Here is a 24,453-nt window from a genome sequence, read left to right as displayed (position 1 = left end):
AAGTGCAATTGCTTAGAAAAACCTCTACCTTTTTACTCTCACAACAATTTGTGTTTTGATATCATAATATATTTTATATTGTATACTCAGTAAATTTTTAACATTTAATTATTTTTAAATGTTTTTGTCTTTTAACCTTTATACTAGAGTTAAGTGATTTACACACCACCATTAGAGTATTAGAGTATTCTAAATTCCATTATATGCTTTCCTTTACTAGTGAGTTTTATATATTCATATATTTTCATGTTACTAATTAGTCTCTCTTCATTTCAGCTTGAAGAATTTCCTTTAGCATTTATTTTAAAGCATGTCTGGTGATGATGAACTCCCTTAGCTTTACTTTGTCTGGAAAGTCTTTCTCTCTCCTTCATTTTGAAGATCAACTTTTCTAGGTAAAGTATTTTTGGTTGCCAGTTTTGTAAATTTCAGCACTTTGAATATATTATTCTGCTCTCTCCTGGCCTGCGAGGTTTCCAGTGAGAAATCTGTTGATAGCATTATGGAAGTTTCCTTGTGTGAGATAAGCTTTCTTTTTTTCTCTTGGAGTTTTCAAAATTCTTACTATTTGATTTTTTTGCAGTATTACTATAACATGTCTTGGTGAAGTTCTCTTTAGCTTTAATCTGTGTGGGGAGTTTCAGGTTTATTTCAGGATGTTCATGCCTCCTTCCAGATTTTGGAAGTTTTCAGCCATTATATCGTTAAATAAGCTTCTGGTCCATTTTTCTCTTTTCTCCTTCAAATTGTATAATGCAAATATTGTTTAATGCAAATATTATTTTGCTTGATGGTGTCCAATCATTCACATAGACTTTCTTCACTTTTCATTTTTTTCTATTTCTTTCTCTGACTGGATAATTTCATATTTTTTCAATTATGTAAAACTAATGTAATCTTTTAAAAGGAGAATGTATTCATAAATTGCTCATATAATAAGAAAGACTATTAAAAATAGGTCCAGTAGATAACATACAATGATTTCCAATGTGAATAAAGTTGAGGTTAATAAAGAAAAGAAAGTGTAAGGACATGCCAAAGAGCTTTTGTTCAAGGATTGAGATTCTGCAATGTTTATTCTTTTTTTATTATTATTTCCATAGATTATTAGGGAACAGGTGGTGCTTGGTTACAATAGTAAGCTCTTTAGTGGTGATTTGTGAGATTTTGGCATACCCATCACTGGAGCATGATACACTGCAACCAGTTTGTAATCTTTTATCCTTCACACCCTTCCCACTCTTTCCCCCTGAGTTCTCAAAGTCCACTATGTCATTCTTATGCCTTTAGATCCTCATGACTTAGTTCCCACTTATGAGTGAGAACATATGATGTGTGGTTTTTCATTCCTGAGCTACATCACTTAGAATGACTAGATAATTTCAAATTATTTGTCTTACAGTTCACAGATTTTTGGTCTACATGGTTAAGCCTGCTGTTGATGCTCTCTATTGCATTTTTCATTTTATTCATTGCATTCTTTAGCTCCAGAAGTTCTTTTTTATGATTTCTCTCTGTTGAGCTGCTGGCTTGTATGTTTTCCCTATTTCAGAGTTATCTATGTTCTCTTTGAACTCACTGAGCTTCCTTAAGACATTTATTTTAAATTCTTTGCCCAGCAATTTATAGATCTCTATTTCTTTTAGGTCAGTTCCTGGAAAATTGTGTTCCTCTGATGGTATGTTTCCTTGACTTTGCATGTATCTTACAGTTTTGCATTAATATCTGAGCAATTGATGGAGTAGTTATTCCTTCTAGATTTTATAGACTAGCTTCACTGGGAAAAGACGTTCACCTGCAGGTTGGTGTGAGGGCACTGACTGGATGGAGTGTGGAAATTACAGCTTTGGTGAAGGCCCAGTATTATAATCTCCACATGGCTTCATCAGCTAAGGTTAACATTGGCAAAGACTGCAGGATTCTTTAATGGCCAAGGCAATGCATGTCTGCAGTGGTGATGAAAGCAGTTGGGATCTTTGGTGGCTGCTAGGAACCTCTTGATCTCTTTTTCTCCCACACGGGATGTCATGGTTGAGGGAATCCCTTTTTGAGCCAAGCCCAGCACATGGTCACCCTCACAGTGGCAGTGACAATGGTGCCTGATGCACAAGTGGGCATCTGTGGAGTAGTCACAGAGATAGGGTCTGGAGAGCAGGCACTGTGGACAGACAGCAGCTCCAGGGTCCAGGGCTCTGGCTAGCCCATATTGACAGGAGTTCCAGTGTTTGAGATGCAGGAGCCTGCCAAGTGACCATATAGCCAGGGTCTAGAGTGTGAACACATGCAGATGGACAGTGGCTCTGTGTCCAGGGCACTGGCTATACTTCAACAGCAGTGACTCTACTGCCTGAGAGACAAGTATGTATGCAACAGCCATAGAGCTAGGTATGGAGTGTGGGCATGTGCAGAGTGTTCACAGAATTGGGGTCCGAGGTGCATGTGTATGCACAGAAATTGTGGCTCTGGGTTCCAGAGCAGGAATGGGGTTGGGCGTAGGGATGGCAGCCATGGTCTCTGGTCAACACAAAAGCACATCCTTTTAGACAGTGTGCAGCAACGTTTCCCTCTCCTGGAGATCTATGGTGGGATGGCTATTGGTTAACTCAGTGGCAAAAGCTGCTGATGTCCTCTGTAGAGTAGGCCAATGGGGTCAGTGCCAACAGACACTACAGGGTTTTCTGCTGTGGGAGTTGTTGAGGTCCTCGGTGACTAAGACTACCAAGGTCCTTTAGAGGGTAGGCCACTGTGGATCATGATGGGACCCAATATATGACTGATACAGATACCTCATCCCTGTTTGTTTAATCTTTGTTTATAGCCATCTGTAGACATTGCTAAGCCAATCTCCCAAGTGATTTTTTTTTTTTTTTGATCCACTGTGTTTTTCCTTACTGGATTTTTGAGCCCTCCTAGGTCTATTTTTGTTTGTGGATAGCTGTCTACTTGTTGTGTTTTGTGGAAACATAAAGGCTGGCATCTCCTACTTTGTTGTCTTGCTGATGTCACCCCTAATATGCCTATTTTAAAGTCAACCAGTTACTAACCCTAATTACTTCTGCAAAATCCCTTTTGTGGTTAATGTAATGATGGGAGTAACACCAGGATCAAATGTTGTGGGAGCCACCTTACAGTTACACCTACCATGAAAAATATGTAAATGACCAAGAACACCATGAAAATATGTGTTCAAAGTCATTCATTATAAGGTAGATGCAAATTAAAACCACAATCAAGAACCAGTCCACATGCAATATAAGGGCTAAAATTTAGAAAAACAAGATAATACTAAATATTGGCAGGATTTTGAAGCAACTGGAACTGCCATACTTTTCTGGAGGGAATGTAAAATATTTCAATCACTTTGAAGAACATTTTGGTAATTTCTGTAAAGTTAAATGTGTAATTACCATATGACTCAGCAAATCCACTGCTTAATATTTACCCAAGGGGGGGAAAAAACTTATGTTTACAAAACTGTTCACCGAAACTTCATTCATCACTGCCAAAAACTGGAAATAACCCAAACGTATACATATAGGTTAATGAATAAACAAACTGCATATTCATACAGTGAAATTCTTCTCAGCAATAAAAGGAATAAACTATTGATATATACAACAACGTGGATGAATGTCAAAAATATTATGCTTACCTAAAGAAGCCAGACACAAGGGAGTATGTACTGTATGACTCCTTTTATATGACGTTTGTGGACTAATCTCTAGTGATAGACTTCAGATCACTTGTTACCCTAAGTGAGAGATAGATAGACTGACTAGTTAAAGGCACAAGAGAACTCCCTCAGGAGACAGAAATACTTATATCTTTTTGGGATCATGGTTATTTCAAAAGACTTTGGATTTTATATGTATCATGGATACTGTTTATTTTATGAAAATTATACTTACAATGTTGATTTGAAAATATATTGTATATATTTCTGAAAGAAACAATGATTTATCTTCTTGTATTATTTAACACTTCTGGAATTTAGTTTATGAAAAGTAGAGATAAAATCCAAACAGTAGAGATAAAATCCAAAAGTAGAGATAAAATCTAAGCTGTAAGTATTTGAAAAAGGGAAGGAAAAGTACCACTATTTGCAGATGAAATCATATTTCTGGAAAGTCAAGGTAGCAGGGTGAAATAGCTCTAGGATTACTGAGAAGGCTTAATAAAGTGTCTGGATATAAGATAAATATACATTTTTTTGGACAAAATAAATAGTACATCCTTAATAGCAGTACAAAATATTAAAACAAAATATGAAATTTGTATGATCAATCTTTATAAAATATGCACAGACCTGTATAAATTTAATATTGAGATAAAAGGAAGACAAATAAATGGGAAACTACATTTCTGGGTGAATAGACAAAGCACTAAAAATATGTTCTTTATAAATTACTTCCAGATTTAATGAAATTCCAATAAAATCCCCAAAAGAGAGGAGTTTTGAAAATTTAGAAAACAGTGAAAAGGGGACTGGCACTATCAGGGTTAAAATATAATTTAATCTCTAATAATCAAATTGGTCTAATCATAGTAATATAATAAAAAATTGAAACACAGATCAATTGAACAGAACAGGTAGCCCAGAAACAGATCTTATTATGAACTAATTATGTGTATATGACAAAGGTGGTATTACACCAAAATGCAGAAGACAAAGATTATTCAGTAAATGGTGCTGTTGTAACAAATAAAGTATTAATGCAGATTTTCATCACCTGGTGTATGTGAAAATAAATTCCAAAATCAAATTTTTACTAAAGCCTTTAAACAAACATAAATGAAGGGAAATATTTATTAACTAAAGCATTGTAATACATTGCAATGGCAACAAGCAGCAAATTTGCTACATAAAATTTCCCTTAGAAGAAAGTTCAATGAAGTGCAATAAACCCTACAGATCTGACTCATCACTAGCTTCTATGTCTAGCACATAGTACGTGCTCTAATAAATCTTTGAAGAACACATGAAAACTTTTTTCTTACTTTTTTGAAATGCAGCAGCACTATCATTTTTAAAAAATATGACAAATTGGGAGAAATGTGTCATATATGAAGCAGGACTAGTACCCTCTTATTAAACATTTGATTAGTATCCTATTACTAAACATTTACACAAATGATAAACTTCATTAAGACCCATGAGATACACAAATATGTGAACAAACTGCCCCAAAAGAGAGGATACAAAGATTTATCAACACTGGGGAAACGTTGAACGTGAATAACAGAATTGAATATTACCTGTCAAGTTAAATTTTTTTTTTTTTGAAACGGAGTCTCGCTGTCTCCCAGGAGTGCAGTGGCGCGATCTCAGCTCACTGCAAGCTCCGCCTCCCGGGTTCACGCCATTCTCCTGCCTCAGCCTCCCGAGTAGCTGGAGCGACAGGCACCCACCACCACACCTGGCTAATTTTTTGTATTTTTAGTTTCACCGTGTTAGCCAGGATGGTCTCGATCTCCTGACCTCGTGATCCGCCTGCCTCGGCCTCCCAAAGTGCTGGGATTACAGGCGTGAGCCACTGCGTCCGGCCAAAATATTTTTTTTTAAATAAAAAATAGCAATATTCAACACTGGTTTGAGTGTAAGTGTAATTGATCATCTCATACAATTTGTGGAACTTAATACGAACTTTATACACCGGTGATTTTGCATTCTGTATTGACAGCCTTAAAAATATCTACCACTTTTGGTCCTGTAATTATTTTTCAGATAATTTATCTTAAAAAATTACTTGTTAGAAAGAAAAAGAGTTTGTGAAAAAAGGTCATCATATGATCACAGATATTAGTAAAATTGGGCAAATACATGTCAAACAATGGGAAAATGAATTTACGGTATAGCCTTTCAATGGAATATTATATAGCCATTTAAATTATTTTAAAAATTATTCTATATTTATTTAAATTATTTACCTTTATTGTCCCATTAAACAGAAGAGGAAGCTGATACACAAGGGATTTATGCGATTTATTCAGTCACTGAACTAACTAGCAGGATGTGATATCAAGCAGGCTGCCTTCCTAGTCCACACTCTTAATCAATGCACCATACCGCCTGTGTTTGTTAAAACATTACAAAAATGTTTTCAGTAGTTTTATGGGTGTATGTGCACAGGTGTATCTGTGGGGGGCTCCTTGATTTCTTCTGTACACTTTCACATCTTCCAAAGTTTCTACAATAAGCGTGATTTTTAAACATCATTGTAAATGACCTTAATGAATTGTAATAGTCTTTTTAAATCCCCAGGTAAACTTCATTTTGTGTAGTCACACTCAGAGTTTTCATCTTGGGATTATCGGCACCCCCTATTTCCAGTTGTCTCTCCGCGGACGCCCTGGGGAGCCTGTGGCTCCGCGTCCAGCTTGCTCACCCGGTCTCCCTGGGCTCCGTCCATAGTACCAGGATCCTCACTGTTGAAGTGCGCGCTCTAATTTCCCTGCGCCGCTGCAGACAGCTCCCGGGTACAGTTGTCAAGCGTTCAAAGGCCACAGGAACGGAGTCTTCGGACCCTCCCAGGTTTCGGCCCCATGTGGCCTCCCAGATTCCTAGCGGCCGAGGGTTCAAGTCCCAGCCGCTGGCTCAGGCCAGGCACTCACCCGGAAACGCAGCGACTTCCCAAGAGTGGGGCGCCCGCGGAGAAATCCCCTGAGATTGGCAGGGCTGGAGTCGGCCTGCGCCCACTACGTCGCAGAGGCCAGGAGGCCACCGGTGTTTAGAGTTCAGATCTGGGAACCAGCGCCAGCAGCCCGCAGTCCTGCAGCGGCGCCCCTTGAGGACGGCACCCGGAGCCTCGGGGGCAGCAGTCCGCCCGGCTGACTATCCGTTATTAGAATAGGACAGTTCCTGAAAACAACGCTTATCTCAAGCTGACTCAAAACTGGCTCTTGAGAAAATGCAGTGTTAATTAAAGAGAGTTGTCGGGGACAAAATTCACGGCTTGTGTTTTGCGGGGGAGTGGTTGTGGGGTGATCGTAATATAAACACGTTATCTCGAGAGTTAATTACGTCTCTGGTTGGAAACAGGAGAAGAGGGTGACTGTTTGTGCAGTTCATGGGAACCAGCGTCTCACTTTCGGGGACCGTGGGCAAGGGTCGCCATTCGATAGCGCGGCGGCTGGTCCACCGGAGAAACCAAGTTTTCTACGTCGCCGGGGAAAAGTGGAAAATTAGACTTGAACCAGCCTTGCTCCTGTGAGACATTCGTGTATTCATAGCCCAGCAGTGGGTGCCACTATCTAGAATGAGCCCTTCATTTCCCGGAACCGTTCAGGGGGAAGCAGCGAAACCCCCAAATCCGCTTCCTTACGTGGCTAATAAAAGTGTGCTTACACAGCATGGAAAAACAAAACAAAACAAAACCAAAAAAAAAAAAAAAAAAAAAAAAAAAAACGAAACAAAGAAACAAGAATACCTTGAGCGTTATGACGTTTGAAAGCCCGACTCCGGAGAATCATGGAATCATATTCCAACTTTCAGTGTCTAATGAAGTTTAGGGGACGCCTATTACTTGGGTTTGTAAAATCGCGGCGTAGCGCGCGCCCCAAGTCAAAGCTGAGCAGAGCAGGGATGGGGAGGGTCTCCGGCCCCAGGCGCTGCGCGCGGGGCTTCTGCCCAGTTTCCTGCCTCACAGTCTCGGTGTCCGCCCCGGCCCAGAGCAGTTTGTGCAATTTGGAAACTCGATAGGAGGCAGCAGCTGGTCTCCCACCACCCTAAAAATAATCCGCTCCGGCGCACTGCGTGCTTCGCCTAGGGGAGGAAAACTGTCATCGGAGTAAGTGAATCCGTGTCTTTTACATGAATGCCATTTAAACATTTTTAGGAATAACTGTAAGCTGTCGATTTTGAGCTAACATTTCTGCTACCCAAAAACGCCCTCGCACTCTCGCACTCTCTCGGCACTTAGCTTTCGCGATCGCTATTTCTAGAATTAAGGGAAGAGGCCCGGCTGGAGAAGTGCAGGAGTGGGGATCAGGTTTCCAGTTTTACTTCAAAACTGCGGGCTCCTACTCAAATCAACTGGAAACAGTGAAAGGAGTTATTATTAGGAGTTATTATTGCCGCCTTTCTTGTATACAATTCTTGTCTTGTTCAAGAATTAGTTTTCTGTCTGCTTAATTTTTGTTGCTCTTTGCTTTTTTTAGGAGTTCTGCGTCCGGGTTTGAAATTTACATCTTAAGACAGTGTAGGAAGTCGGTGTTTTGAAGGTAGCTCAAGTGCACCGGCAGGGATTTGAAGCAGCGTGAAGCTATTGCCCGAGGTATTTATTTTTTACTTTATTTGTTCAGTTTGGGATTTTTTTTTTTAAATCCCATTGCAGTATCTGTCTAAGGAATACCTACTGAGTAATTTCAACATTTCTTTTGGTGTGGGATGGGACTTCACAGCCACTGAAGAGTAATTGGGTGGGTTCAGATCAGACACTAAATCAGAAGTCAGTGGTGATTTTTGCAGTGATTTTCCTACTTGGATCTGTCATAGTTATAGCCATGGTAGCTAGCTAACTAGCTATACATTCTCTAGTTCTTATTTCATGAACTAGGGACTGAATAGCTTCAAAGAAGTGATTACAGCATTGGTTTTTGCAAGCGATGTCTATCCTGAAAATGCTCTAGATGATGATAAAGCCCTAAGTTCTTTAAAATGTCCTGTTTCTCTTTTATAACATAATTTGGTTAATCTCTAAACAATTAAAGAATGAATCCTTTTATATGTAAGAATGAAAACTTTTATTTAAGTTTAGCATGTTTTCTCTAGGTGTTTCCAGCATTTTAAGCTCTCTGCAATTGCTATTCAACCAGAACTAATGCTTTCAGCTAGGTGAACAGGAAGGACGGCAAGTTTTCACTTGCTTTACTTGTAGTCTATTTCCAAAGGATAGGGCTGGCCAAAATAAATGGTGTATCTTATATGCCTCAACACTTAAATGTGTTTTTAGAATTAAATCAGACAACTACTGTTCCTCTCTTACAGAGGAACCAACAGACTGGATAGGTCAGGTATTACATTCACCAACTAAATCCAAAATGTATATGTCCTAGATGTGTGGAATTTCATATAATGAATTTCAAGGAATAAGAACACTGAGGGTGCGATTCTTGCCATGAAATTGTAAGTTAGATAATTAAGAGTATTTCCATTTTATGTTTTCTGCTCCACAGACATACATTAGAAGCAAAATTTCACTTCGATCTTTGTTTTTAAAGTTTATTCAGTCAAGTTCTCCAACTCTATCAACTCTCATAAGCAACTGAACACATTTCGATGGCTTATGCTTCTGGAAAGGAAAACATTATATCTCCCCATCTGCCCTCCCTTCTCCCTCCTTGATGCTTGGGCCTCCATCAGTGCTCAGCTGAATCTAAACAACTCCAGAAGGGGTGGAGCTGAAGGATGTCAGGTGATGGAGTTTAGCCATCAAGAACAGCGATTTATACCCTTCCCCAAACATTCCCAATTGAACCTGGTGACTGGGAGGAAAACATTAAATGACAATTGGAAATTTCAGGATTAGAAACGTGGATTGAATAAAATGCCTTTGATAAACATAATAATTATCAATATATCAGCAATAAGTTTACTGCCTCCCTCTTTTTGTCCATGTTGGGTTGTAATGGAGGATGGCTGTTAGAATGTGCCATACGGACTCTGGATGTTGGATAAGGAGACTACGGGTTAAAGGGAAAGGATAAAGGAGCAGTCAAATGAAAAGGTGAAAGGAGACCTGCGGCAAGGTAATGGACAGGTTCAGAGCTGGCCGGAAATGTGAAGTTAGAGTTTATGGCAGACAGAAAAATCATTCTAAACCGTTTACTTTACCAACTTCAAGTTTACACCTTTGTATGATTATATCATTGCCTATTTTCCTATCTTTTAGATCATATACCCCTACAATATACCCACAGCTACTGAGACTACTATAATCTGATTTATATATTCTAAAACTACAGGCACTGTTTCTGACATGCACCATTGGATTCCTAGTAACTAGCGCGTGGTTAGCATCAGTAAGTGTTTTTACAGTTAATTAGTTAATGGCATACAGTTCCAGATATCTAGTGTATGTCTGAAAATGTTCTTAAATTTTTCAGGTGATTGTACTTTTCTGAGATTTTCTTTCCAGTTACACACAACATTTATCCAAAGGCGATTTAATTGGTAGATTTCAGGATTGATTAAACATCAGGCAAGCAATGCTTATAGCTAATGAAGGGTATGATTTGCAAAGCTGCAGGTTATACTTTAGCATCGACCTCAATGATACTAGTTTATAAATGTGGCCTACTGGAATATTATAATTTTGGATAATGTTATAAAAGTTGCTAAAGTAAACATTATTTTCTAGTTTGTGCAAGGAAAGTTTATATATGTCTTTCAATTAAGAGTAGGCTTTAAGTTTCCTTTTTATCATTTCTACTAAATAAAGGAAGTAGTCTAAAAAATTTCATTACTAGCTATTAGTTTTTAGTTTTGTTTTTGTCTGTCTTTGCCAGAAATATACCTAACATACACCTATAAATTCATAACTTCCATTTTGCTGTTGTTTAAAAACTTCAAGTCCCTTTTATTCTTTTATCCAGATTAAAACCTTAATAGCTTGTAAGAATTTACCAAGTGTATAACTTAACCTTAAGGTTTTAAAAATACAACTTTTTTTTAAAAAAAGATGGAGGACAGACTCAACTAGGGAGCATATCAGTTATTTATTATAAAAAGAGCTTATCAGGAACAACATGTGAGAGGCATTCTGTATAAGTATTTAAGATTGTAAATACACAGACTCTTTAGCTGAGGTATTCATATAATGCTTTATAAAACCTTTGCTTGAAATTTGATTTCTCTAATAATTTACCTACCATTGACAACCTTTTCTGTATAACACTCTGTTTTTCCTAGGAAAAGTATTGTTTGTGACCATTGCTAAATCAATTATCAATGAAAGGAAAGAAAGAAAAGGTACTATGCTAGTTAAGAAAATTTTTGGCCGGGCGCAGTGGCTCAAGCCTGTAATCCCAGCACTTTGGGAGGCCGAGACGGGCGGATCACAAGGTCAGGAGATCGAGACCATCCTCGCTAACACGGTGAAACCCCGTCTCTACTAAAAAATGCAAAAAAACTAGCCGGGCGGGTTGGCGGGCGCCTGTAGTCCCAGCTACTCGGGAGGCTGAGGTAGGAGAATGGCGTAAACCTGGGAGGCGGAGCTTGCAGTGAGCTGAGATCCGGCCACTGCACCCCAGCCTGGGCGACAGAGCAAGACTCCGTCTCAAAAAAAAAAAAAAAAAAAAAAAAGAAAATTTTTGCCAACTTTTAGTAATGCAACTCAGAATACAGTGCGACATAAATATAGAAAGGAAACGAGGTCTAGTGAGGTTAAAATCTTAAATTGCTTCTTGGCTTAAAGAATAGATACGATACTTTCTTTAAAAAGCAGGTTGGAGGTTGTGTAATACAGTGGAAAGAAATAGTTTATAAGTCAGACATTTGGGTGTGGGCTTGGCTGCTCTACTGGTTGGCAAGTTACTGAACTTATCTGGACCTTAGTATCCTCCACTGTAAAAGATGAATAACACCACTAGTGTTACAAGGTTGTTCTGAGGATTTAAGATATGCAAAGTGCCCAGAATTTAAATAAGTAGTAGGTATTATAAAATAAGTTTTCAGAATGTTAAAGCTTTTCCTGGAATTTCACAGCAGTATTTTGATGGAGCAGACCTTTGCTCATCTCCCATCTGTTTTGGCACAGCAATAATAGAGAACCATTTAACATGTAAGTGAGAGCATGTCACTCCTTTGCCCCAAAATCCCCAGTGGCCCACTTCACTAAGAGTAGAAGCCACAATCCTGACAATGACTTACAAAGCACGGTGTGACCTTGTCCTCTGTTTCCGCTCTAAACTCATCTACTTCTACTTATGGAGTACCAATTTCCAATTAAAAGATATTCTACGTTTCAAACTTGAGTAGAGTGTATTTCATGTGAGAATATTCTAACTATAGAATCTGAGTAGTTTCGTTGACTTGTCATTTGAGTTAGGTTTAATTCATCTTGAGCATTTGATTTTTAGTATTCTTCAGGGAAAGACCGATTACTCTTAGCCATTACTGCAGGCACACTGTTCTCTGTATATTAGTATTTCCCACAACTAGTGAAATGTTTCAGGAAACTCTGTCACAGTTTACTGAACAACTTTAGTTGTTTATTAGTACATTTTCAGTGAGTATGGGAAAATATTTGAAATTATATCATTTTGACTTTTTAGTCATTGGTTCAATTTTTTTCCTTCTTTTTCTTCATATAGACCATTTTTGTTCTTTGAAAGCAATTTAGTCAGACACTCATTTGAGGTATTACTATAGGTGGATATTAATTATAAACATTTTCCACATGAAAGCATTTTTCTCTGGAAGTAAAAGCTATGGAAAAGAAGATCTCATAGGACGTATAAGGCCTTTATAAGAAACCTTCAAGTTGCTTTGGCACAGTTTCTTATTTCCTCAGCTATCAAAATAAAAGGGATTGATTGTATGATATGGCCTCCTATTCAAGGCTATAATTTTATGAACATGAGTTTACTAATAAGCGGATTTTTCTTTCTCATTTCTCTCCCTTTTAGAGTAAACCATATAAGAAGAAATGAGCCTTTCATTTTGTGGTAACAACATTTCTTCATATAATATTAATGATGGTGTATTACAAAATTCCTGCTTTGTGGATGCCCTCAACCTGGTCCCACATGTCTTTCTGTTGTTTATCACTTTTCCAATATTGTTTATTGGTAAGTAATCTAATGTCCTATGTTATACCACGTGATGTTTATATATCTCACTAATGGCTGAGATTTGGGATAATGTTGACTTAATTTCTCTAACATGGAAGCTGATGGCTGTGAGAAATGAACAAGCAAGTATTTTGTGTTTTTCAAACATAAATTTTTGACAGGTGATCTTCCATAGGTGAAATTGAGGTCACATGCTTGCTTAGGAATGGCCTTCAGGTAGCAGCAGCAGTTTTTTAAAAAGAAGGAGAGAGAAATATATGAGATAGATCTACAGCATTTGTTGAGCACTTACTTTGGGTTAGGTCAAGGGAATGGAAAATGAATAAAAGAGTACTTGCCTTCAGGGAATAGTCCAGTGGGGCAGATGTGTTAAAGTCATGAGAAATGACTATGCCACATTGTAAGTCTGTTTACAAGTACAGGAACAAATTAACCTGCTGAAACAACTCACTCTTTGGAGGTGATGGGGAAGATAGTGAGTGACACGTTTGGGGAATTGGAAGATGCCAAGCATGCAAGTTACAGTGGCAGTGATGAGGTTGTGTTTTATGTAGAAAGAGGACATTCACAAAGTATTTGGAAAGAAGTTAATAATACAGTTTTGTCTTATTTTACAGTTTACATATGTACAAAATCTGATAATTAAGGGCAATTATGAATAATTTGTATAACTTACCCAAACAGACCCTTTAACTTTTTAAAAATTATGAAGTATTTTGATACATAAAATGATGGAGATTAATAGAATAAAAATCCTTTGAGCCTACCAATGCTCACCTAAAGAATATAGAAGTAAGAATGAAAGGGCCTGTCTCTGCACACCATTTTCTGGTCTTGTTACTCTTTCCATATCCTATGTTCCTATCTTTTCACAGAGGTAACCACTATTTTGAGTTAATTGTGCTTAATTTTTTCATGCGTGATATTTTTCCAATTAAATAAGTGAAAAAGTTTTCAGATGCATTTTCTTAAGAAAACTAGCAAATTTTAATGATCTGCTTTAAGGGAATGTTTGAAAATCATTCATATGCTTTTATTTATTCATTTAACAAATATCAATGGAGAGGATACTACGTGCTTGGCATTATTCTAAGAGGGATTAAATAACTCATCATATGATATATACACAGGACAACATAACTCTTGGTACATAGTTACATTAAACAAATGTACAGATGCTAAATATATTGAGACCAGAGTGGCCATATGTAGAAACATCAGTTGTTGTTTATGTAGTATTATTTGTAGGTCATGAAGAATGCCCTTTGTCCAAAAGTAGAAAAATGGATTTTTTAACTGTAATTCCACAATTAATAATTCCCCAATTATTGACATCTGGTTAACTTTTTGAGAGCAAGAACAGTGACATTCCATTGTGTATCCCTAGCATCCAGCACAGAGGCTGGCACCAGTGTATTTGAATAGAATAGAATTGGAGGGGACATTGTTAAAGGGAAATAGAAAAAATTCAGACTTTTTATTTATGACATTGGCTACTTGAATTAGTGAGGGATCACAAATCAATCTTAAAAAACTATCAGGTACTAGGAAAATCATAAGGTTGCAAAAAAAAGACATAGAACTTGCCTATGGGAGTTTACAGCATAAGTTCTAGTAGAATATATTAAATATAACTAACCTTCCATTGATGAATAAATTGAAAACAACTAAGACATGAATATTCATTTCAAATCAAAGGGGCATCTGTTGCCTCTACAGAAATTCTTTCCTGCAATATTTCAAGCACAAACCCCCATTCATTCTTGAAGTAGGTGGGGCTTTTTTTCTATAGTCAAAAAATGAGAAAAAAGGGAACAAAAGGAGACAAAAGTGGGGCCCCCTAGTACACCACATATGAACTAGTATTACTCTACATAGTAACTAAACTATAGAGTAGTTTAGGGAGGAAACCATCAGAATTTTACTAACATATAATCTTGAATTGTTTTCTTCAGTGGCAAGCTAAGGGTGGACCTATAATGGTTTTGAGCCTGCTTAAAAGCTCACCATCAAGAACTTTAGCTTTCTTTGAGAAAAGTATCAGTACCGATTGTTGAATAACAGTGCCTGCCTAGTCATACATAACAATTTTTCTCATATGATGTGCATATGATTAAGAGTTGACTCAACTAATGAGTCCCATATTTTGTAACCAAATATGTCTTTCCTTGATTTGTCCTCTTGTAGATTTCATGTCTTCAAAGATTTTCTACAGTAAATTTCATGTATTATCATCAAGTTATTTCCTTTTGAATTAATCAGAAAGCTGTCAGGAAGAGCTTCCGATTAGCATGAGGTAGAACCATGTTGTCATCCAGAGTTGGTATTATTCCTGAGTAATGCCACAAATGTTGATGTGTTAGCCTCGGTAGTCTTGTAAAGGTTAATTGTAAATTTTATTAACAACAAAAATAGACTAGGATTTCCTTTGCTACTCTAGAAAGTATTAAGGTTTCAGGACCTCCCCTTAAAGCTTACCATAATTTAAATTATTTTTATTACAGTGGAGCCTTTGGTTTATGTTTTTTTTTTTTTTTTTTTTTTTTTTTTTACTTTTCTCTTTTTTCCAGGGTGGGGGAGCCAAAGCTCAAAAGTACAAATTCACCACAACACATGGCTTCATTTTCCGGGACATAACCTGAGATGGATTCTTACATTCGCTCTCCTGTTTGTGCATGTCTGTGAAATAGCAGAAGGCATTGTTTCAGACTCGTAAGTGATCTAACTTTAATAATACCACTGCAATATACCAGCGGGTATATTGATTACACAAGTTCACGTCTTTGTAACTTGTGCTCATACATATGCTTTATACTTTTTGCTCTCTGATCCCTGTAGCTCTTGCAGGAAGTTCTTATGTCTTTTTGAACTTTTTAATGTTAAAAACAGGTATAAATGGAAAGATTGTCTGCATTTACACATAGGTCTAATAGCTATATACTTATGTTAATATATTAATTATTTCTCAGATGTTTCCATTTATTTTTTAAAGAAGCAAAAATAGATGAGTCAGGATGAATGAGTCTGAGAATCAGTGAGGATAGAGCCATAAATTGATGCAAAGCGCAAACTGTTTTAAAATCAAGATTTGTAATAAAATCCACTTTTTAAACTTTTAAGTTCAGGGGTACAAGTGCATGTTTATTATACAGGTAAACTTGCATCACAGAGGTTTGTTGTACAGATTATTTCATCACCCAGGTATTAATCCTAGTAACCATTAGTTCTTTTTCCTGATCCTCTCCGTCCTCCCACCCTCCACTCTCTGAAAAGCCCCAGTGTGTGTTGTTTCCCTGTGTCCATATGTTCTCATCGTTTAGCTCCCACTTATAAGTGAGAACATGTGGTATTTGGTTTTCTGTTCAAGTGTTAGTTTGCTAAGAATAATGGCCTCCAGCTCCATCCATGTCCCTGCAAAGGATATGATGTTGTCGATTTTTTCTGGCTGCATAGTATTCCATAGTGTATACGTACCACATTTTCTTTATCCAGTCTATCACTGATGGACTTTTAGGTTGATTCCATGCCTTTACTATTGTGAATAGTGCTGCAATGAACATGTGCATGCATGTATGTGTCTTTATAATAGAATGATTTATATTTCCATTACCCAATAATGGGATTGCTGGGTCAAATGGTATTTCTGTTTTTTGGTCTTTGAGGGATCACCACACTGTCTTCTACAATGGCTAACCTAATTTACATTCCAACAAACAGTGTATAAGAATTCCATTTTCTCCACAACCTCACCAACATCGGTTATTTTTTGACTTCTTAATTGTAGCCATTTGACTGGTGTGAGATGGTATCTCATTGTGGTTTTTATTTGCATTTCTCTAATGATCAAGGATGTTGAGCTTTGTTTTCATATGATTGTTGGCCACGCATGTGTCTTCTTTTGAAAAGTGTCTGTTCATGTCCTTTGCCCACTTTTTTATGTTGTTGTTTGTTTTTTTCTTGTAAATTTGTTTAGTTCCTTATAGATGCTGGATATTACATCTTTGTTGGATGCATAGTTTGCAAAAAATTTCTCCCATTTGTCTTTTTACTCTGTTGATAGTTTCTTTTGCTGTGCAGGAGCTCTTTAGTTTAATTAGATCCCATTTGTCAATGTTTGCTTTTGTTGCAATTGTTTTTGGCATTTTTGTCATGGAATCTTTGCTCATACCTATGTGCTGAATGGTATTGCCTAGGTTGTCTTCCAGGGTTTTATAGTTTTGAAAATCCATATTTTTAAAGGAATTTTGTTATTTTTATAAAATATGATGTTTGTATTAGGCAGTTAAAATATAATGAATTATATTTATAAACTTGAACATAATCTGGTGAAAATATTTTTCTTATATAGTAACAAAATAAACTCAAGTATAGGAAATTTTTGATTATGAAATTATGCTAAATGGTGTGCCTTTCATTGAGGAATTAATATTAGAAGGCCTTTAAATTTTTTGATAGGAAAGTCTAAAATTTATTTTCTTCTTGTCGAACTGGAACCTCTCTGACATCTGTTTACGCTTTCTGTTGCAATTAACAAGGAATGAAACTCCTAAGCTTTTGTCATGGAACCAACTATTTTGTAATGTTTTATGAGGGTTTTTTGCAGATATGTGCAGGTCTTAATTTCTGATAAAAAGAAAAATTAGAGACTCTAATAGATGCATTTAGAAGCTTAATTGGATATTATCTTATTGGTAACTGTTTAAAATTCTGGTATATTTATACTAGCATAGCCAATTCTAGGCTTAATTTTTTAATTTCTTTAGCATTTAGGTTACTGTATCTGTTTATATGTGTGTGTATAAAGTAGAAGATAGATCATCCAATTTTTTTGAAACTTGACATCATGTGGACAAGGAAAACTCCTCTGGTTGATTCAGTCAGGTCCTCAGAAAACACAGACTGAACGAATAATAATAACGATATATCCTAATGATAGAAACTTGTTTGTAATGGTCATGATAAAAGAGATCCTAAAAACAGGTAAAAATATACCTTTGATTCTGTATTATGCTCTTCTACTATTTAGGTATAGACTTATCCTTACCCTTTTTATCCAGGCCTTTCGAAATGTCATCTTCTAGTTACATCTAAATCCAAACATTTAGTTTTGCTTTTTCTCTTGCCCCATCTTATTCTGGAAACTGCTTCTGTAAGAATCCTCGTGGTTATTAATGACAACTAATGGAGACTCTTTTGTCTTTATCGTAATTATTATTTACGACACTGCTGATCATTCCATCTTTCTTTTTTTAAGTAAAACCCTTATGAATTATTTACTTAATATATGACAAATGCTCATTACAATTAGAAAAACAATGCAAAAGGCTTTCCTAATAGAATATTTGATTTTGTTTTTTAGTAATACAAACATTTAAAGCTAGTAATTTTTCTTTTGGAACATCCTTTATTCTGCATGGGCTTTTGTTCTCCTTTATATTTCTACCTTTGATTGCAGTTTAGATACTCTCCTAGGTTTAGGAATCCTTTTCAGATTGCTCTTTTGCTTAATTTGATTGGTTTATTATTAAAGCATGTAGTTTGTAAAATGATTACTCTCTGCAGTTTATTAACATTTTTATTATAGTCAAATACTTGATTATTTTATAAATACTTAGCGAGTATTAGAAAGTAATATATACACTTTGTAGGAGACACAATTTTATTGCGTTTACTGATTGTATTACCGAAGTTCTGTATGTTGCTTGGTTTTGTACTATTTAATCTGTCAAATTCTAAAAGCAGTGTTTTAAAATCTTCATTACTGTGTTTTTATTAGGTTTTTATTTTTATCGTTTTCTCTCTTTTGAAGTGATTTATTTGACCTTCGCAATATAATACTTAAAAAATTTATTTCCAACATTCTGACTAAAGATTTTCTGCTGTAATGGGACATATGCGCTCCTACCAAGCCATCGAGGTCTGCAACTCATACTCTGAAAAGAACATAGCTGAAGGGAAAAAAATAGCATTGGAGTACCATGCAAAACCTGTGCAGCTTTGTAAACAGAAACTAACAAAATAACAGCAATCTTATAAAAATACTAGCATAGTTAAAAGACATGTTAAATCCCTAATAAAGGTGTGCCACAATAAGTACAAAACTTTATTGTAGCTGCTGTTATCTTTATTAATTCTTTGTTATTGTTTCCCTTAATAATGGTTTGTCATTCTTTTTCTAAAATCTTAAGTTGACTTTTTAATTTATTTATTATAATTATTTCTTATTGAACCTGTTTAAGGTTATAAACTTTCTTATGAGTATGGTTGTGACCACATTTTACAGGATTGGATAGGGAGTGTTCTCACTTTAAAATTTCCTAAATAATATTAGTAAGTGAATTTTGGTTTCCTTCCTCCCTCTTCTCTTCTCTTCTCTTCTTTTTCTTTTCTTCTTTTCTTTTCTTTCTTCCTTCCTTCCTTCCTTCCCTCCATCCTTCCTTCCTTCCTTTCTCCCTCCCCTTACCTCCCCTCCCTTCTCCTCTCCTCTCCTTTCCTCTTTTTTTGAGACAGAGTCTTGCTCTGTTGCCCAGGCTGGAGTGCAGCCGTGTGATCTTGGTTCACTGCCAAGTCTGCCTCCCGTGTCCAAGCAATCCTCCTGCCTCAGCCCCCCGAGTAGCTGGGGTCACAGGCATGCGGCACCACACACGGCTCATTTTTGTATGTTTAATAGAGATAGAGTTTTACCATGTTGCCCAGGTTGGTCTCAAACTCCTGGCCTCAAGTGATCGCCCGCCTCAGCCTTGCTAAGTGTGGAGATTACAGGCGTAAACCACCACGTTCAGCCGGATTCTTTCTTTGATTCAATAGTCAGAGAATATTAGAAGCATTTCCTAATTTCTGTGCTGACAAAATAGTTATCTTTTTTTTCCTCTGATGATTTTGATCTATTTACGGGAGATGGTAGGTGGTTTTTAAGTGCTACCCTACTACCCTCACATTTTTATTACCATGTCTATATTAATGATTCCAAATTATATCACTGACCATGTTCCAAATCTCTACAGACACTTACAATTCCATTTTCCTCCTTATTAGACACCTTCACAATCCATAAGTGTCTAGTGAAACTTGTTAGTTCCTCTTTCCAATCTGCTCATCCTCTTAAAATCTTATTTGGTCACACAGCCATCCACACGGACACCCTAGGAATTATCTTCTACTTCTCTACTGCCATCACCCTCATACCCTAATGCTGGTAAACTCCTGCCTATTTTAACAATCAATCATTTTCCAAATGTATTATTTCCTCCGTGTTACTGCTGCCAAAGCTGAAGTCAAACCTTTATCATCTGTCACACGACTTTATACCCATAGCTTCCTAACTGTTTTTCTTTCTTCCATTTCACTCCCTCCACTACAAACTCATGTATTACCAACCAACTTTCTTATCCACATGATTGCTAGAGTTATCCATTTAAAACAAATCTGATTATACCACTTACCATTCAAGTGTTTCAGTTTTCCGTGGGTTGAGATGCCAGCCTCTTACCATGGCATACAAAGCCTTCCATGATGCATTCTATCTTAAACGTTCCGTTTCAAGAATATTGAAATACTTGGAATTTTGAACATGTTGAATTGTTTCATGCTTCTGTGTACTTGCCCATTCTGTTCCTTTTTTGAAATGACCCTTTTCCTGACCAGTGGATTCTTTTTCCTATTTCAGTTCCCATTGTCAACCATGCCTCTCCTGGAATGACCTTCTCAGTGTTCTCCTTTCCCCCAGAGAAAGTGGTATAGTCACTCTCTTCTCTATACCATATATGTACTAATATCTTCAAGTAATTTGAGAAAAACAAAATGTTTCACTCTGTGGCATTATTAATGCCAGTGGAGTTGAGGGCTGTCCACTATACTCATCTGGTCTGGAACCGCCGGTTCGCCTGGTGATCTCTGTTGCCTTCAGAGTGAAGTCTATTCTCCTTGCAGTCATGCTGAATTGCTTGCAATACCCTTGAACACACTGGCCCCTCTGCCTAGAACTGTCTTCCTCTCTTCTTCCTCTGAGTAGCCATTCCTCATTCTGAAAGTGTCAGTTTGGAAGTCACTTCCTTCTCAAAGCTTTCTCTGTCCCAGACGTGCAATCTGTGTTTTCACACTGTCCCTTCAGCTGTGTTGTAATTTCCTATTTGCTATTGGTATCCTCAATATACTAGATTTTTTCTTTGACTACAGATGTTACATTTTGTTTTCTTCATTGTTGCATCCAAGAACCTAATACAGTATCTGGACCAGCAATCACAGATACATTGACTGAATTAATGAGAATGGAGAAATCACTGAAGACTATTAAGTTGGGAGTGCTGTCAAAGGAACAAACACACTTTTCACCCACATTGGAGTTCGGATTGAGTTAACTGTTTTCACTTGCTTTAGTTGTTAAATTATTTCAGCAGCTCTGCCCTACAGTATAGGAGTAGCTATACATTAGCTTTTGTTGTAAGCATTTTAAGGTATAGTTTGGTTGTTTACTTGACCCTTCATGTTAAGATAAATCCTTTCCGCAGAACTATGTCTTTCAATATATTCTTCCCTTATGTATTATCTTGGAAACTACTATTGCATTCTGTATTTTAAACATCTTATTGCCAAGAGACAGTTCTTATGAAAAAATTGGGAAAAAGTGGGAAGTTTTCTGGAACCATCAGCTTTAGGCATTGACTTTGTACTGTTCTTTGTAGGCGACGGGAATCAAGGCACCTCCACCTCTTTATGCCGGCCGTGATGGGATTCGTTGCCACTACAACATCAATAGTGTATTATCATAATATCGAAACATCAAATTTTCCTAAATTACTTTTAGGTAAGTATGATCACTTTTGTTGTTTCTCGTTAAAGAGCTATTGTTTTTTTTCCCCCAAAGGTTGTTTTTCTTTTTCCTCAGAGTAAATACTATCAGAGTGTGTGGGGAGTAGAAAGTATGGGAAAACCACAGTGATTAATTCTCCTGTAGCTGCCCAGTAAATGTGGGGTTGAAGATAAGCTGAGTTGCTCTAGGCTGTGAAAATTCCATACCCCCAGGTCATTTCTTCTGCAATAAACACTCTCTGTGGTGTGTCTGTATGTAGCGGGGGAGGAAAGTGGAGGGAATGTGCTGGCCTTCTGGCTTGCAGAAGTTGTATTTTAAGAATCAGAGCTCTTGTGAGGAGCTGCTGCACCATGCTGCCCTGTGAACAAGTCATCTCCTCTAGTTCCAGGTGTTTCTGCCTCTGGCTTGGAGTCCAAGGATATTTTCCCAATGTCCTTTCGCTGATGCTGTGGGAATGCCACATTTTCCTAAAATTACTATGTAGCAGACTATGTGTCATAGCATAATGAAGAGTATGCTGTCCTGAGGAGCAGCTGCCTTTAAATCATAGCCTTTCACACCTGCATTGTGACTACAATTGTTTTATTTGCCTCTCTTGCCTCCTTGTTCTGTGGAAATCAAAGGCTATCTAAAATATTCCTAATTTTATTTTTGCCTTGGGTCAAAATTATGTAACTCACCTATATTAGTTATGTTCAATACTCTGACCCGTCACTGTATTCCTTGGAGTATACTTTCTTTCTTAAAGAGATAAAGGTATGGAACAAGGATCATAGATGGGCTATGAACCTCCTGAAATTGTAGTTTGAATCATGTGTCTGTGTGAATGATGCTTACTGTTTCTCATTTTATTTGGTTGTTGTATAATGAAAATGATGTTGACTAATGATATAGAAATTAGGAGAAGAAATAATGAAAACACAGACACAGTATTTTATTCATTCATCCTGAGTACACTAAAATTGAAAATGGATGCATGAAAAATGCTGATTGTTCTATGTTGTGTCACATTATATGATTGTTAAAGGCAATCTAATAAAAAAGGTACAGAGGGTTACATATTAATTTAAAAGGCTGCCAAATTTTGAATTATCTTAATAGAAAGGTCTTTTGTACAAAATGGGAGGCAGACACTATTGCAGAAGTCTGAAAATGCCAAACAAAAAGAAAAAAAGAAATTTCCAACAGGGAGCTGCAAAAAATATATAAAACTGAGAATTTAATAAGCTAAATATACATTTTTGAAAAGTTGATGGTAATAAAAAATGTTATAACTAGAAAGGAATTTAGGTATTAATAATGTTTTGAAGGAAATGCAATCAGAAGAGGCCTATTATTGTTATGTAGGTGCAAGACAGCACAATTTGATCATATTGCTGGAAGGACATGGGGATAAAGTATAATATTTCTTGTTATTTTAACAGAGAAAAATTTGAAACTAGGAAAGTTTCTGATTTTAAGACCACAAAGCTAGTAATTTTGTCTCAACATTTCATTATGAAAATCACCAAATGTACAGAAAGTTGAAAGAATCATGTGAATTCCCACTTACCCAACACATGAATTCTTCAAATTACATTTGTTCTCTTTGTTTTATCACATATCTACATCTTTTCGTCCTTCTATTCATACCTCTCTCCATCTTAGTTTTGATGCATTTTAAGGTAAGTTGTAGACATCAGTATACATTACCTCTTAATGCTTCATTCATATCTTTTTGTGAGACAAAATTCATATACATGAAACACAGCGATCTTAATTTGCTAAATGCATGTACCTATATAACCCTACCATGACATAACTATCATCCATGCAAATTTTCTTATACTCAATTTCACCTTTACAGAGGCAATATCTGTTCTGATTTTTACTCCCACCATGGATTAGGTTTGCCTGTTCTAGAACTTCATGTAAATTGAATGACACAGTATAGATTTTTAAGTAAGGCTTCTTTTTCTAAGCATGATTTTTTGATGCTCATCAGTGATGTAACATAGATCAATATTTTGTTCTTATAATTGCTGTATTTCATTGTATAACTATATCATCATAGTTTTTCAATCACTTGTTAATAGACATCTGTACTATTTCCAGGTTTTAGCCATCATGAGAATAAAAGCTGCTATCAACATTCTTAACAAGTATTTTGTGGCTATATGCATTTGTTTCTCTTAGGTAAATACCTAAGAATGAAATCTCTGGGTCATAGGATAAGTGGGTAAATGTTCATATTTTAAGAAACTGACATCTTTTCCCAAAATGGTTGTATTGTTTTTTTATACTCACTAACAAGGTGTAGGAGTTCCAGTTCTACATGTTCATCATTTGGTGATCTTGGTCTTTCTAATTTAGTCATGCTAGTGGGTGTTTACTGGTAACACATTGTGGTTTTAATTTGCATTTATCTGATGGCTAATTATGTTGAACACTTTTTGATGAGTTTATTGGCCATTTTTTATCTTTGGGATGTGGCTATTCATATCTTTTGCCCATGTTTCATTGGGTTGCACTTTTATTATTGAGTTGTAGGAATATTTTGCACATACTATATATTAGTATGTCATCAGTTACATGTTTTGAGAATGTTTTCCTTCTAGTCTGTGGCATACATATTCATTTATTTAATAGGGTCTTTTAATGAGCAGAAGATTTTTAACTTTGATACAGTATAATTTATCATTTCTTCTAGTCCTTAGCTACTGCTTTCTGTGTCTTAAGACATCTTTGTCTTGCCTCTAAATATGTTTTCCTCCTATTCTCCTGTTTGCTTTTAGATGTTTTATAGTTTCCATTTTTATTTTTAGGACTATGATTCATTTTAAATTAATTGTGTATATGGTTTAAGGTAGGTG

General features: G+C 36.4%; 3 protein-coding genes across 5 annotated transcripts in view; 2 read left to right on the top strand and 1 right to left on the bottom strand.

Annotated features, from left to right (window-relative positions):
- Window positions 1–24,453, top strand: part of LDHB (lactate dehydrogenase B) — a 478,946-nt gene that overhangs the window by 158,280 nt on the left and 296,213 nt on the right. The gene's annotated exons all lie outside the window — the stretch shown is intronic.
- The window catches only part of CMAS (cytidine monophosphate N-acetylneuraminic acid synthetase), a 412,527-nt gene that overhangs the window by 106,025 nt on the left and 282,049 nt on the right, over window positions 1–24,453 (bottom strand). The window lies entirely within an intron of this gene.
- ABCC9 (ATP binding cassette subfamily C member 9) overlaps window positions 6,862–24,453 on the top strand; it is a 140,792-nt gene continuing 123,200 nt past the window's right edge. For 2 of the 3 annotated variants that reach the window (XM_050747611.1, XM_050747610.1), the window contains exons 1-5: window positions 6,862–7,787; window positions 8,158–8,273; window positions 12,628–12,789; window positions 15,363–15,504; window positions 21,474–21,595. In XM_050747611.1, the coding sequence (XP_050603568.1) occupies window positions 12,648–12,789; window positions 15,363–15,504; window positions 21,474–21,595 (406 nt within the window). In that variant the 5' untranslated portion in view covers window positions 6,862–7,787; window positions 8,158–8,273; window positions 12,628–12,647. The remainder of the gene's footprint in view (window positions 7,788–8,157; window positions 8,274–12,627; window positions 12,790–15,362; window positions 15,505–21,473; window positions 21,596–24,453) is intronic. The other variant, XM_050747609.1, reaches the window with a different exon arrangement.

The sequence above is a fragment of the Macaca thibetana genome, chromosome 11, assembly GCF_024542745.1.
Source record: "Macaca thibetana thibetana isolate TM-01 chromosome 11, ASM2454274v1, whole genome shotgun sequence".
Taxonomy (NCBI): Eukaryota; Metazoa; Chordata; class Mammalia; order Primates; family Cercopithecidae; genus Macaca; species Macaca thibetana.
Note: the sequence above shows the minus strand (reverse complement) of the source record. Positions and strands in the feature narration are given on the sequence as shown.